This window comes from Phacochoerus africanus, chromosome 14 (assembly GCF_016906955.1).
Source record: "Phacochoerus africanus isolate WHEZ1 chromosome 14, ROS_Pafr_v1, whole genome shotgun sequence".
Classification (NCBI taxonomy): domain Eukaryota; kingdom Metazoa; phylum Chordata; class Mammalia; order Artiodactyla; family Suidae; genus Phacochoerus; species Phacochoerus africanus.
Window position 1 is genome coordinate 46,085,342 of NC_062557.1, and position 15,127 is coordinate 46,100,468.

The 15,127-nt window shown below is 41.0% G+C and overlaps 1 protein-coding gene across 1 annotated transcript in view; it reads left to right on the forward strand.

The window, feature by feature from the left end:
• The first annotated feature begins 1,909 nt into the window (after positions 1-1,909).
• Positions 1,910-15,127, forward strand: part of CPD (carboxypeptidase D) — a 70,544-nt gene continuing 57,326 nt past the window's right edge. Inside the window, exons 1-2 of the mRNA XM_047756876.1 lie at positions 1,910-2,708; positions 9,162-9,409. Of these exons, the coding sequence (XP_047612832.1) occupies positions 1,975-2,708; positions 9,162-9,409 (982 nt within the window). The 5' untranslated portion in view covers positions 1,910-1,974. The remainder of the gene's footprint in view (positions 2,709-9,161; positions 9,410-15,127) is intronic.

Here is a 15,127-nt window from a genome sequence, read left to right on the forward strand (position 1 = left end):
ACAGGCACAGAGGAGAAGAGGCGCTCACAGGGACCACAGTAACTGTGCTAAAGTCATCATCTTCACCTAAGCTGAACTTCCTCCTGTCCTATACCTCAGTGAACACCCGCAATTTGCTTTTGCTGTAGCTTGAAGTCAGCCGACAATCCTCTGTCACCAGATCCTGTCCACTTTCTCTCCTAAAGGTCTTTCAAATCCAGTTCCCTCTTTCCATCTCCACTGGCACTGCCCTCAAGGGTTCAGAGGCTCATCCTGTTTTCTTGGATTATATCTTCATTACAAGTTCTTGGTCTCAAGATTTAGGCAATCCACTCCATTCTCCATGTTACTGTTAGAAGGATTTTCCCAAACTAGCTTAAAATCCACCAGGGACTTAGGGAGCAAATGCTCCCCAGAGCCTGGCTTGCAAGGCTGTTCGGGTTCTGGTCCTGCTTCTCTGGCTTGTGTCCTTCACATCTGTGAGCTCCTTTACAATCCTGATCCACATGCAGCCCCCAGAATGTGCAGTTTTATTCGCTCTCAAGCCTTGCAGCCTTCAGTGCTTGCTCCTCCTTCTGCCCAGAATTCTTCCCTTTTTCTCCCAGTTTCTCGCCTTCTCTCTTACTCCTTCATGGGTTGAATGAGGTTTCCCTCACCTGGGCCCCCATATCCCTGTTGTACCACTGATCACAAACTGTATCCAATCTCTAACTGAGCAGAAGGAATTGCTTATTGGTATTTACCTCTGGCACACAGCAGTTGCTCAATAAATATTTGATAAATGAACGAATGAACTCTTTACTGTTTATATTAGGGTTCAATCATAGTTCAAGGAAGAACATTTGAAACACTTGGCTCAGAAAGAAGAAACTACAACAGTTATTGCAATTGTGTTCTTTGATGGGTAGAATTCACACTTGATAAAAAGGGTTGTGAGGTTTCATGTTTCTTCAAGCTTAAGTGACTAAAGCCTACTTTAAAGACCACTAAAAGGCTCTTCTCTAAGATGATAAACCACTGTATTTGCCAGCTTTGAGGTGTTTAGGAATTATACTCACCAAGCAAGTGTTTCCAGAAATGTTATACCTGCTGTTTTTAAAATGTCATTCTAAGGGCACAGTTCAAGTAACTCACCCAGGAGAGGTTTGAGAGGTGGGTAAGTGAACCATGAAATGAAAACTGCCTACAGGGCTTGAGACCAGCACACACAGGAACCAGTGGCAGTGAAATAACCTGGGTAACACCAACGAAGTACATCCATTAACACAAAGGGACCCTACGACATAGCAGATTTCCACTAAACATAAAGGAAACACCTTCTTTTAACAAAGAATCTAAACACTGGAATGAGGTTGTGAGCCCTGTGCCACTCCAAGTGTCCTAGTCTCTTCAATTGCTGGCGGGGCGCTGGCTCTAGCCGAGGCAGGACAACTCCGGTAGAAAGGGCTGAGGCGTCCTCTGGCTCTTCTAGGGTAGATTCTTTCGAACCTTTTGATTTGTGTGTGTGTGTGTGTGTGTGTGTGTGTCCTTTGATTCTTTCGAACCTTTTGATTCTTTCGATTCTCTGTTCTAAGCGTTAAAGCGCAGCTGGGAAAAGCTGCAACAAAGATGGGAAGGAGGCTAGGAAGAGTACTCCGAGAAAAGGGTGTGAGAATTTAAGGGGTAAGCCAAAAAGAAGAGACTGAGCGAGTAGAGGAGAAACGGAGCAAACGCAGAAGAGGAAACTGGGGGGAGAGAATAAGAGCGACAGGAACCTTGACGACGGAAAAGAGTGACCGAACTCTTCCCGGACAGAAGGAAGGCACACCCAGAGGGAATCGGCTGCTTTAAGGACAGCCCCGCCCCCTGGCGTGACGCCGCAGCAGACCGGTTGGCGATTGGCTGCGGCTGGAGGGCGGGATGGGGTTGCTAGGAGCGGAGGGGATCCGGCGGGCCTCGGCCGCCCGGAGCGCGGAGTTGCGGGAACGGAGCCGGGGTTAGCGGCGCTGCTGGAAGATGGCGAGCGGCTGGGACGCGCGGCCACCCTGGCGGCGGGGGCGCCTCCCGCTGCTTATGTGCCTGCTGCTGCTGCTGCGGAGCCCGGTCCAGGCAGCGCACATCAAGAAGGCGGAGGCCACGACGACAACGACAAGCGCGGGCGCCGAGGCGGACGAGGGCCAGTTCGACCGCTACTACCACGAAGAGGAGCTGGGCTCCGTGCTGAGGGAGGCGGCGGCTGCCGGGCCCCCGGGCCTGGCTCGCCTCTTCAGCATCGGCAGCTCGGTGGAGGGTCGGCCGCTTTGGGTGCTGCGCCTCACGGCCGGCCTGGGGCCGCCGCCTCCTGACGGCGACACGGGGCTCGACGCGGCGGGGCCGCTCCTGCCCGGCCGGCCTCAGGTGAAGCTAGTGGGCAATATGCACGGCGACGAGACCGTGTCCCGCCAGGTGCTCATCTACCTGGCCCGCGAGCTGGCGGCTGGCTACCGCCGTGGGGACCCGCGCCTGGTCCGCCTGCTCAACACCACCGATGTGTATGTGCTGCCCAGCCTCAACCCCGACGGCTTCGAGCGCGCCCGCGAGGGTGACTGCGGTCTCAGCGACAGCGGCCCTCCCGGGGCCAGCGGCCGTGACAATAGCCGCGGCCGCGACCTCAACCGCAGCTTCCCGGACCAGTTCAGCACGGGCGAACCCCCGTCCCTGGACGACGTGCCTGAGGTGCGCGCCCTGATCGAGTGGATCCGCAGGAACAAGTGAGTGTTGTCCTCTCTCCACCGCCCTCCTTGTCGCCACCCACCCTCCACGTGAGCCTCCTCCACCGGCAGAGTCTGGATTTGGGACTCAGTAGGCGCTCAAACAGAGCTTGCAGGCCTAAGGAACTGGGGTAGTGAGGGCAGCGAGCGACACTCCATAACGGGGAAAGGGCCCAGGCCGCTTAGCCTCCTGTCCCGCTAATTGTCCAAGAAGCGCTGCCTCGAGGCTGTCATTTGTTCAAAGAATGCAGAGAGCGCTGTTTGCCTGGAGAGGAGACACCTTGGCATTCTGGTCCCTAGTCCCACAGGACCGTAGAATATGAGCTAGACCTTAAGGATGACCTAGGTCAGCTCACTTATTTTGTAGATTAGTCGGCAATATTGCAATTGTTTTATGACCAAGGCAGTGTGCTAAGCCCGTTTCATGGACTGCATGAGCTCAGCTTATGTTGGCCACAACCTGATGGGGTAGACGGTATTAACATCATTATTTTGCATATGGGGAAGTCGAGAGTCAGATTGTAAGTATTTTACGGAGTAAGGAGTGTAGCTGAGACTTAGCCTCCAACCGTCTGCTTCTTAGTACTCTTAACAGCAGTGGAGGGAGACTGTACCCTGAAAGTGACAGATGATGGTTTCTGGGGTCTTCCTCTTGGTTATTTGACAGATACTGATGCTCTTCCCATCTTTACCTCTGACATAGCTATGGAGCATGTGGATATGGCTGGCAAACTTGTTCAGATCTGATATTTTCATCTGTAAGTGGCTTCATTTTAGGCTGTGAAGGGTTTCTGATGCCATTTGAGCACTTTTTTTTTTTTTTTTTTTAGTGGGCCAGGGCTGAATGGTTAATTGTCACACTTAAGACATACCTTAAGTATTATTCAGCTATGTGGGATTTAAAAATTAAAAGGAGGAGTGTCTATCGTGGCTGCGGAAACGGATCTAACTAGCATCCATGAGGATTCCATCCCTGGCCTCACTCAGTGGGTTAAGGATCCAGTGTTGCCTTAGCTGTGGTGTAGGTCGCAGTCGCAGCTCAGATCTGCTGTTGCTGTGGCTGTGGAGTAGGCCAGTGGGTGCAGTTCCAATTCAACCCCTAAACTGGGAACCAGCATATGCTGCAGGTGCGGCCCTAAAAGGTAAATAAATAAATAAAGATTGAAGGGAGCATAAGACCCTCAAGAAATTGCTGTATAACAAAATATTTTAAATATATACAAGATGTGTTTATGTATCCAGTTAGACTTTACATGAATCGTTCCTACTGGCAAAAATCTGTGTGAGCTGCAATAATATGGGTCATCTCTGTGGCAGAGGTAGAACTTGAAATGAGTCTTGAGAGATGGGTAGGATTTTCAGCAAAAAAGAGGAGGCGAGGAATAAAAGAAGAGGGAGCTTTCTTCAGATGGAAAAAAGTCTGAAGTGAGCCTACACTTCTTTCCGTTTTCAAGCATCAGCCTTACCAGCATATCCCCATTTTTGTATCTTAATAAGGCTTGTGAAGCAATTCATCTTTCCACCCTGATTTGAGGATTTCTGAGTGACAGATAAGATAAAAGCAATAACAGGTAAAGAAGTTTCCCTGTAGGATTTGCAATCATCTTTTTTTTTTTTACAAGGTTTCAGTATATATAGCAGACCTTGAAAAATTCATGGGCATTATGACAATTCTAGATTCTTTTTATCTCCCACCTTTCATTTTACTCCTCCTTCTGAGATCCCTTGTAGATATTAATTTCACATACACTTTCTGGGAAGATTTTTCTTTGAAAGATAATGGTCTCAGGACCTCTGAACATTTACATAAGAAGTGTGATTTTAACACACAGCTTATGTTAGAAGCTGTGATGGCCAGGATATTTCTGAGATGATATATCAAATGCACTGTTTGCATTGCTTAAATGATACATTTAAAATGCTCCATCACGACCCTTGCAGAGACGTAAATTCTGTGAATAGATTTTAATCTTTAGTATTAGCTCTGCTGTGACCAAAAATAAAAATGAGCATTGTCTTGGTGCAAGTCACCTTGAGACTATATTGAGAGCTTTAAACTTTGTATCTAGAACCAAAGATTTGCTCTCTGGGTACCTCTTTCCTATCATCAGTATTTAATGATTATAAGTTATAGTCTAGGCTGGTTAGTTCCATGATAGGAGCTTGTGAAGATTTAAAAAACTCATCTGTGTCATTTTGTACACAGAAAGTCATTCTGTTTTGTGATGGATGACTACTCTAATCATATCCTCTGTCTTCCCAATGTAACTCTAATCAGAAGGGAAAGTAGGTGAGTATATAGGGTGAAAGGTACATCTATTCATCCTCCATCTTTTAAAAAAAACTCGAGATACATATTATTTAATGATTCATCAATAACAAAGGACACTGATGTGTGAATAAGGTGAAAAACAAGCATACACACAATTTGAGATTGATTCCTAAATATAAAGTCAGCTTTATTAATAGGATATTTTATTTTTATAATGATTTTTATTTTTTCCATTATAGCTGGTTTACAGTGTTCTGTCAATTTTCTACTGTACAGCAAGGTGACCCAGTTACACATACATGTATACATTCCTTTTTTCTCACATTATTATGCTCCATCATAAGTGACTAGATATAGTTTCCAGTCCTGTACAGCAGTATCTCATTCCTTATCCATTCCAAAGACAATAGTTTGCGTCTGTATTAATAGGAAATTTTAAATCCACAAACATCAGTCTGTATAGGGAAATTGCCTTTTGCCGTGTATTTTGTGAAGAAATAAGTCATCTGAAAATGTCTTGATATCCTATTCACCCAGCTATATTAGAAACAGACTTTTTTTTTTTGCTATTTCTTGGGCCGCTCTTGCGGCATATGGAGGTTCCCAGGCTAGGGGTCGAATCAGAGCTGTAGCCACCGGCCTACGCCAGAGCCACAGCAACGTGGGATCTGAGCCATGTCTGCAACCTACACCACAGCTCACGGCAACGCCGATCGTTAACCCACTGAGCAAGGGCAGGGACCGAACCCGCAACCTCATGGTTCCTAGTCGGATTCGTTAACCACTGCGCCACAACGGGAACTCCAGAAACAGACTTTTCTTATTGTTTTGGATATGTAAGATTTTAAGGCTTATTTCCTCCTGCTCAGGAAAGTGAAGTTTATTTTCTTTGTTACACTTAATACTCCATCTAATGATGATTTTGTACTATTGATAACCGATAAATGCTTAAGAAAATATAGAAGATTTTAACTCCATTATTAAATTATTTTATAATTTATACTTAACCCTCATTTTGGGGGCACACTGCTTTAATTAAATATTCCTGCTTAGACTTTAATAGGAGATTAGCATATAAATGATTTTTGGGGTATGTTTGTGAAAAGCATTATAAAGTTGGGGTAGGTGTAAATCCACAATTTACTGAAACCTTTAGAATTTAGCTTATCAGACATCAAGTTTTCTTAATTTCAAAAAGTCATTTATAGGGTTATCAGGGGAGCATATAGAGTTACGTTAGAGATTGACTTTAATATCTAGAGACTCTTATTTATAATTTTTATATTTAGCAGCCACTTTAAATCTTATGCAATGAATGAGATATGATATTAAAGTCAAATGTGAGAAAACACTTAAGAGAATTGATTTAGATGGAAGCCATAAAATATTGTCCAAATAAAATTGGACTGATATGCAAAGTTGGTTTGACAAAGACGAAAAGCAGTAATCTTATAGCCACTGGAGTAGTTATCACTTTCTCTTGAGCTCATCCTTAACGGAGTGGCACTGGTACTTTGAGGCTGTATGAGTAAAGAAAACCTAATAATTTTGTCACTCAAGTAGATTGCAAATATTTCATTGTTCTAAAAGTCTTTGGTTAAGCCATTTTAATAGTATTTCTGAGATGTCTTAGAAGAAATGTTGAAGGAAGTGGAATACAGCCTTCAGTAGAGACTCTTGGAATTTAAAGTTTTAATTGAAAATATGTAGTTAAAAAGTTCCATCGCGGTGCAGCATTAAGGATCCAGCACTGTCACTCAAATGGCTTGGGTCGCTGCTGTGGCTTGGGTTTGACCCCTGGCCAGAGAACTTCCACATGCTGAGGGTGTGGCGGAAAGAAAGAAAGAAAATATATAAATAGCATGCTTCACTTATTTAGAATGTTCAGTTATCCATTTTTTTCCCCACTAGAATATGAATGCCATGAGGGCATTTTTGTATTTGTTTCTTCACTGATGTATTCCTTAGTGACTACATCATTTGGCTTATAGTTGACCCTCAAGAAAATTTGCTGTGGAATGTATTGCCTGAACTGGGCTGGCCTTCTTGTAACTTTCCCAAAGTGTGTGTGTGTGTGTCTGTGTCTGTCTGTCTGTCTGTCTGTCTGTCTTGGTGGTGGTGGGGAGTACTTAAATTATTTTAGAAACCAAAAAGTACATTGTTAATACCTTGCCTATGGTGGAGGGATGGGTAAGGTGGAGTTAGAATATCAGAATATATACCTAGTTTTAGTTTCTGTAGCATTCTTTCTGGCAGTGGAAGTGGGGAGTAGATTGTCTATAAGGCAGTAATTCCCTAAGCAGGATGTTGGGTATGGCCAAAGGAATGAACATTTGTTGAGCAGGTGCTATAAAGCAGTCATTGTGCTAGAAGATGTTGTATTATCTTATTTAATTCTCATAACAACCCTGGGAAGCAAGTAGCATTAATCCCCATTTTACAGATGAGAGAGAAATTGGGGTTCAGTTAATTAACAGGCAGCAACTTCTGGTCATGTTCCTGGTGAACGACATGTCTGAGAAACCAATGTTCTAACACATATTTGCCTGGTTTCAAAGCCTGTGCTATTGCCACCACATCAAATGGCATTCTCCTCTGGTGTCTGGAACTATGCTAATTTTAATTATTTTAGTTTTAAACTAGTCTTTTTTCACAGTCTAATCTAGTATTTAAGCACTGTCTTTATCAGCTAAGTTCTGTCTTCTGATGAACAGATTTTACGTTACAAGTAATTTTCATTGTTTGACCTCCTCTGGGAGGTACTGATCATATGTAACCTTTCAAATTAAACATATCATAGACTTAATATTCTTTCAAGCGTATGGAAAGAAATGTTATATAGCAACCCCCTTTAGAATTTCTGTGGGTCAGTTTAATTTCAGCCACAAAAAGGTAGAAGCAAAAAATCCAATTTTGAGGGCAGAGAGACAAGTGTTTAATCTTCACTGGTAGCAAAGGTTTGAACTGTTGCATGAGTAAAAAATGTGTAAATAGGATTAAAGCATGTTTTTGCCTTTGGCTTTTACCATAAAAGGTGTTCTTCAGTATTTCTATATCTATAAATTTGACCAAATTGTAAATAGTTTCACTTAAAAGTAAAAACATTAAAAAATTAAAATATCTCTTTTATAAAAGCAGCCTTGTCTCCATGTCAGTTTATTTTTTAATGGCCCAACCAGGAATGTTGAGCCTGGAAAGAGTAGCTGCTTTTACAGTGATGCAATAGTCTTTTATGTGCTGTATTGTTTTTCTCTGAAAGCAGCTCACTGTGTCAGGTCTTTTCTCCCTCCTGAATCTTCTCAACTATAGCTTCTCTCTTGAAAATGTGAGTTTAGTGTATTGTGAAACTGGAATGAGCCAGAACACATCCTGTTTTAAATTAGACTTCCTATCTTAAAAATACTCTCTGGACAGTAATATACAAAGCATGAAACTCATTAACCTAACTTATGTATTCAACAAATATTTACTTATGTAAGCCACACTTTCTATGAAATAAACGCATTATAAAATGCAGGTATTAGATGGAACTCTAAGAAATTGTCAATATGTAGGTCAAAACATGGCTGAATATTGGCAAGTTCATATTATTAAACCTATTACATGAATTTAGAGTTCCCCAAATAAGATGTCTCCTGAAACATTAATTTATACTTTGTTGTTCAGCTATCTTTTCAATGATGGGAACATTCTTTAAAGTTATTTGAAGTTAACTTGAATTGTAAAAACTGAAATTTGTTGAATTGATAATGCTGTCTTTCCATTTTCTTTTTTATTGTTGTTTATCTGTTACAACAGCTGAGGAGTTCCTGCTGTGATGCAGTGGGTTAAGAATCCAACTGCAGTGGTTCTGGTTGCTGTGGAGGCATGGGTTCGATACCCCACCCAGCACAGTGGGTTAAAAGGCACAGCATAGGTCACAGCTACAGCTTGGATTCAGTCCCTGGCCAAGGAACTCCATATGCCATGCATGTGGCCATAAAAAAAAAAAAAAAGAAAGAAAAGAAAAAAATATTAAAAACAAACAACAACAACAAAAAACAAGAAAAACAACAGCTGAGAGAGTTGTCTTCTAGGTGTCTAGAGGAATATCTAAGTTTATTTATGGAACACGTAGGGTTTAAAAATACATTTTCTGTGCCCTTTAAAATGTAATATGTGACTTGGCTGTGTTTTTGAAGGTTTGTGCTTTCTGGAAATCTACATGGTGGCTCAGTGGTAGCAAGCTATCCTTTTGATGATTCTCCAGAACATAAGGCTACTGGAATCTATAGCAAAACCTCAGATGATGAAGTATTTAAATACTTGGCAAAAGCCTATGCTTCAAACCACCCCATCATGAAAACGGGTGCACCCCATTGCCCCGGAGATGAAGACGAGACTTTCAAAGACGGGATCACGAATGGCGCTCATTGGTACGATGTGGAAGGTAAGTAAAGCCCTGGACTTGTTACACTTTCCCCCGTGTTCATTTAGCCTTCCTCAGCGTGTTCTGGGTGGGAAAGAACTCTTCAAGGAATTCTGACTTTTTAATCTTTAAAAACATTTGTTTCAAACCCCCAGTAAAATGGAAAGAAAACCGCATGAACACATACATATCCTTCATTTAACGGCTCCAGTTGTTATCTTACCCCAAAGGTTCCTCCTCCCTCCCTCTCTCTGTCTCTGTTTCTCTCACACACACACATTCTCTTTTGCCAAATGATCCAAAAGTAGGCTACACATTTCATGACACACCACCTGTAAATACCTCCCAAGTATATACTTCCCAAGTACAGGGGCATTCTCTTATATAACCCATGTACTATTACTGTAACTGAGGAATCAGCGGTAATTCAGTGCTGTCGTCCTACATGCTGTCTATGACTCAAATTTCCTCTGTTATCCCCAAAATATCTGTTAGAGCTCTTTTTCTTCCAGATCAGATTCAGCCAAGGTTCCAGCATTGCATTTGGCTCTTGTGTTTTTTAAGTTTCCCCAATCTAAAAGAGTCTTATCAATAGTCTTCTTTCTTTTCTTTTCTTCCTTCCTTCCTTTTTGCTTTTAGGGCCACACCTGCAGCATATGGAAGTTCCCAGGCTAGGGAATTGAATTGGAGCTGCAGCTGCCAGACTACACCACAGCTGTGTCTCAGCTCACAGCAATACCAGATCCTTCACCCAATGATCGAGGCCAGGGATCAAACCCGCATCCTCATGGATACTAGTCGGGTTCGTAACCGGCTGAGCTACAGTGGAAACTCCATCTTTTTCTTAATGGTGGTGAATCCTTTGAAGAATCCAGACCAGTTATCCTATAATACTCTAGATTTTTCACTTTCTTCATGATAAGGCCAAATTTTCCAGCAAGACCATTATATTGATCACAGCAGGAGGCACATAAAATCAGGCTGCAAGTGGCCACGTTGGACAGCTTGGTTAATGTGATGACCACCACTTGTCTCCATTTTACATAAAGGCACATTTTCCCTTTGTATTTCAATCTGTGGGGTGAATGCTATTTTTACAAAATTACCGTTGAAAAAATGTGTATGCATTCTAACCATCTTTAAATGTAAAATGAAGTATTAATTACATTCACGATGTTGTACATCTGTATCACCCCTGTCTATTTACAAAACTCTTTAAATACCAAACAGAAACTCCTTAACCATTAAGCAACAACTCCCCATTGTCCCCTGCACTACCACCTCCCCAGCCACTGGTAACTTCTAATCTCCTTTTTACCTCTGTGACGTTGCCTGTTGTAGATATTTCATACAACTGGAGTCATAAATTTGTCCTTTTGCATCTGATTCATTTCACTTGGCATCATGTTTTCAGGGTTCATCCATTTTTGTAGCATGTATCAGTACTTCGTTTTTATGGCTGAGAAATATTCCATTGTAGGTATATACTGCACTTCATTTATTCAGTCATCTGTTGTTGCTACCTTTTGGCTACTGTGAATCATGCTGCTATGAGTATTGGTGTCTAAGTATATATTTGAAGCCTTGTTTTCAAATCTTTTGGTTGTAAATATATTTAGCTTTTGAGGAACCACCAAACTGTTTACACAGTGGCTGTACCACCTTACCACCAGCAGTTCCTTATGGAATGCTATATTTGTATCAAAGTAAGCTTGAATTGTTTCTCTTTTCTTTTAAATGTTATAAAAGCAGCTATTCTTTTAAAACTTGAGGTATCTTTTGAATAATAACGTTGTTGTTTTTAAGCACACACTTAGAAAATTTAAGAGTAAGTATGGAAATGTCATCGGTATAAACTTTTTCTCTTGGAATCTGTCCATGGTGGATACCTTAAGTCTTCTTTGCCTTTTTATTGGCAGTCACATTATAAAGTATCTTATGACATTTCTCTTAATATGTCTTCATTTAAATATTTGAATTACTTTTTGACTTTTTATGTCAAGCTAGGTGTGCCCAAATTGGGTGCTAAGTTTGAGGACTTGGTACTTTTCAAGAGTTTTCTGATTCCCCTCTAGTTTTTACTGGTGCTTCTTATATATAACAAATGATTTGAAATATTTAGAAAGGGGTTTGAAATATGTAGAAGCCAGACTTTCTGCCCAAAGCAATTAGAGGTGATTTGAAAAACCATTAATTTTTTTTATAAACAAAGGATGTACTTTAATGCCTAATCTGATTTCAGTCTTTAGCAAATATGTTTAATAAAACCCCATTTCATGAACTAGTAGTTTTGTGATGTAGTTAAGTTGCTTCATTATTTGAGATGTTATTTAAAATAATGGATTGAAAATAATTTATTTTTCCTTTTTGGAGAAAGTTGCAAAACATTAGGAAGTGATCTCTAATTGACAATTGATTAAGGAAAGTAAATGTATTTTATATTATTTGAAAAATAAGCATGCTTCCTCCACAGTAAGTAAGGTTATTTGGTTAAGCCAGGCAACAGGTTTTGCTGAGTCTTCAGTCATTTAAAAAGACCTAAATTTTGCTGCTGCCACCATTTTTGTTTTATGGGCATCAATTTCTCTCCTGTTTCAGCGGGATGGTCAGACATATTTTGCATCATTTCTACAGTAGTTACAGTAGTTTGTATATCTTGCTGCCTCAGAAATATCAATATCAAGGAGTTTCAGTAGTTTCACCAGTTTCAACAAAGCAAATTCATTACTTATCTTATACTGAACTGCAGTGAGTAAGATATTGTGAAGCCTTGTGACTAGGTGTATATCAGACCCGGATGTCCTAGAGTAACTTCGTAAACACTTTATGTAATGTATTTAGAAATTCTAACTCAAAGAAGTATAGACTTTTTTTTTTTTTGTCTTTTGTCTTTTTAGGGCTGCACCTGCGGCATATGGAGGTTCCCAGGCTAGGGGTCTAATCGGAGCTACAACTGCCAGCCTATGCCATCCCCACAGCAATGCAGGATCCGAGCCGTGTCTGCGACCTACACCACAGCTCAAGGCAACGCTGGATCGTTAACCCACTGAGCAAGGCCAGGGATTGAACCCGCAACCTCATGGTTCCTAGTTGGATTCGTTTCTGCTGTGCCACGATGGGAACTCTTTCCAGTATAGACTTTCAGAGCTAAAAATGAATATATTGATCTAGTGCGGTTCTTTTGCTTAAGGAAATCCAGGCCTTAGAGGAGAAATAACTTGTGCGAAATCCTTTAGCAAATATTTACGGAGTACCTGCCACATCCTATACACTGTAGTAAGTGATGAGGATATAGTGTGAGCAAAACAGAAATAACTGCTCTTAAGGCTCAGACAATGTATTAACAGCAGGGGATGTGAGGTGTTCTGACCCCCACCACTTTCGCCTGTACTGCCAGGGTTGATTCAGCATATCTAGCTGTCGACGTGGGTGGCCTTGCTTCTCTCAACATGTCTCTCAAACCTCAGGATCCATCTAGGGAGTGAGTATCCTAATAAAGCCTGTGACTAGCCTTGCTCGTCTGCTGAAGCCTGTTATTGTGGAAGCCTAAGCTGAGTTTATTCATGGAGCAGACCTCCTTTTATTTTTTTTAAACCACATGTGCTAATTTTTATCTTTGTTTACCGTTCTTTATTATTTTCTTTCTTTACTGTTTTGAAGACACTATAAAAATCATCTGATGGTTTAGAATGTTTATTCCAAAGCAGACTTAATGAAATGAAATTAGTTCTGGTCGACTTTTACCAGTTGTCCTCTTTCAACTTATAGAAATTTTTAAAAGAGCAAGTAACTCCAGACCACCTATAATTGAAGTTGTATGATCAAAGGTCACAGCTTGGTGAAACTTTTAGAGTTTTCTTGGGCATGACATTGTTTTACTTTATTTTCCTGCAAATAGATGGACTCTGGAAGGCAGTGTAGTGTAATGGCTAAGGGCGGAGCTTTGGAATCCTGCTGCCTTGGGTTTGAACCCCAGTTCTGCCATTAAGTAGCTGTGTGTGTGTGTGAGAGAGAGAGAGAGGGACGGAGAGAGATCTTGGACAAGTTAAGTTCTCTAAGCCTCAGTTTCCATGTTTAAACAATGAAGATAAATACTGTCAACCTCATAGAATTATGTAAAGCACTCAGCCTAGCTCCTGGCACCATGGCTACTTATCTCTGATAGAACTTAAACTTCACGAGGGCAAGGGCTTCGTTTTATTCAGTTTTCTATTCCCAACACACAGAACCATGCCTGGAATATAGAAAATAAACAATAAGTCTTTTTTGAATTTTTGAATAATTGAATTCTAAGCATTTGAGAAATGAGTACATAGTTATTTAGAATTTTAGATGACCTTTAGACTAGATAATCTTATAAAAACTTGTAAAAACATTCTTTCTAATTTTGCTCCTACTCTGAGAAAATTTATAAGTTTGTCTTACTAGTAGATCCTAGATCAATATTTTTCAAACTTTTTCCCCCCACATTTGCAGCATATGGAAATTCTCGAGGAAGGATCCAATCCGAGCCACAGCTGCAACCTATGCCACAGCTGCAGCGATACCAGGTCTTTAACCCACTGTGTAGGCCAGGGGTTGAATCCATGCCATTGCAGAGATGATGCTATGTCCTTAACCTGCTGCACCATAGCAGGAACTCCAAACTTTCGTTTTATCGTGACCTATAATATAAAATATCTTTTGGTCATTTATGTACATTTCGTATATGTGTAAACATAAAACTGCAAAAATTTCATGTGGCAATACTTATCTTTGTTATATATTCTGTTGTTGTTGTTGTTGTCTCTACTATTTCTTTAAATAAAAAAAGCTTGTCTGAACTCACTAATATATCTCACAGCCTACTAATGGGCCATAACCTATAGTTAAAAAAAATATTTTTGGTTACTCTGTGGTAGTAAAATTGACTTATTTTCAAATTTTAAGTAGGAACAAAACACCTTGAAAGTTGTTTATGATAACTTACTATTTAGGCTTTTAATTTTATCCTGTCTTATTTACATATCAGTCATTTTCAGTGAGGACTGAGCTATAAATATTTATCTCAGATGACCTACCCTTAGGTTGCCTTCCTTATCGTATGAATGGGTATTGAGATAGGAGATTGGTCAGAAATATAGTCAGGCCTACATGTTGCCTGTGAGCCTATGCATTCTATGACCACTTAAAGATTGTTGCCATAACTGTCTTTTTAAACCATTGCTACCTTGGGGCTGAATCTTCTCAAACTAGTAATAACAAATTTTTTAAAAATTTATTCTAGAAGAAGAAAATGTTCTGTAGGTTTATCAAACTTTGTTCTCTCTCTCCATTTCTTTGTCTTTTCATCTTTTCATCTTTTTAGGGCCGCACCTGCGGCATATGGAGGTTCCCAGGCTAGGGGTCCAGTCGGAGCTGTAGCCACCAGCCTATACCACAGCCACAGCAACACAGCAACATCAGATCCAAGCCGCGTCTGTGACCTACACCACAGCTCACAGCAATGCCAGATCCTTAACCCACTGAGCAAGGCCAGGGATCGAACCCGCAACCTCATGGTTCCTAGTCAGATTCATTTCCACTCTGTGCCACGACAGGAACTCCTGTTCTCTCTCTTTATTATGCTATGGGAAGAGAGCTATGAAAAGTGACCATATAGCATATCTGTAAGTATTTCAGGTGTTCTGTTTGTTTGTTGTGGATTTAAACTTCTTTGATCATGTGGAGATCAGACTGAGCAGCACTAATGTGCTCTAA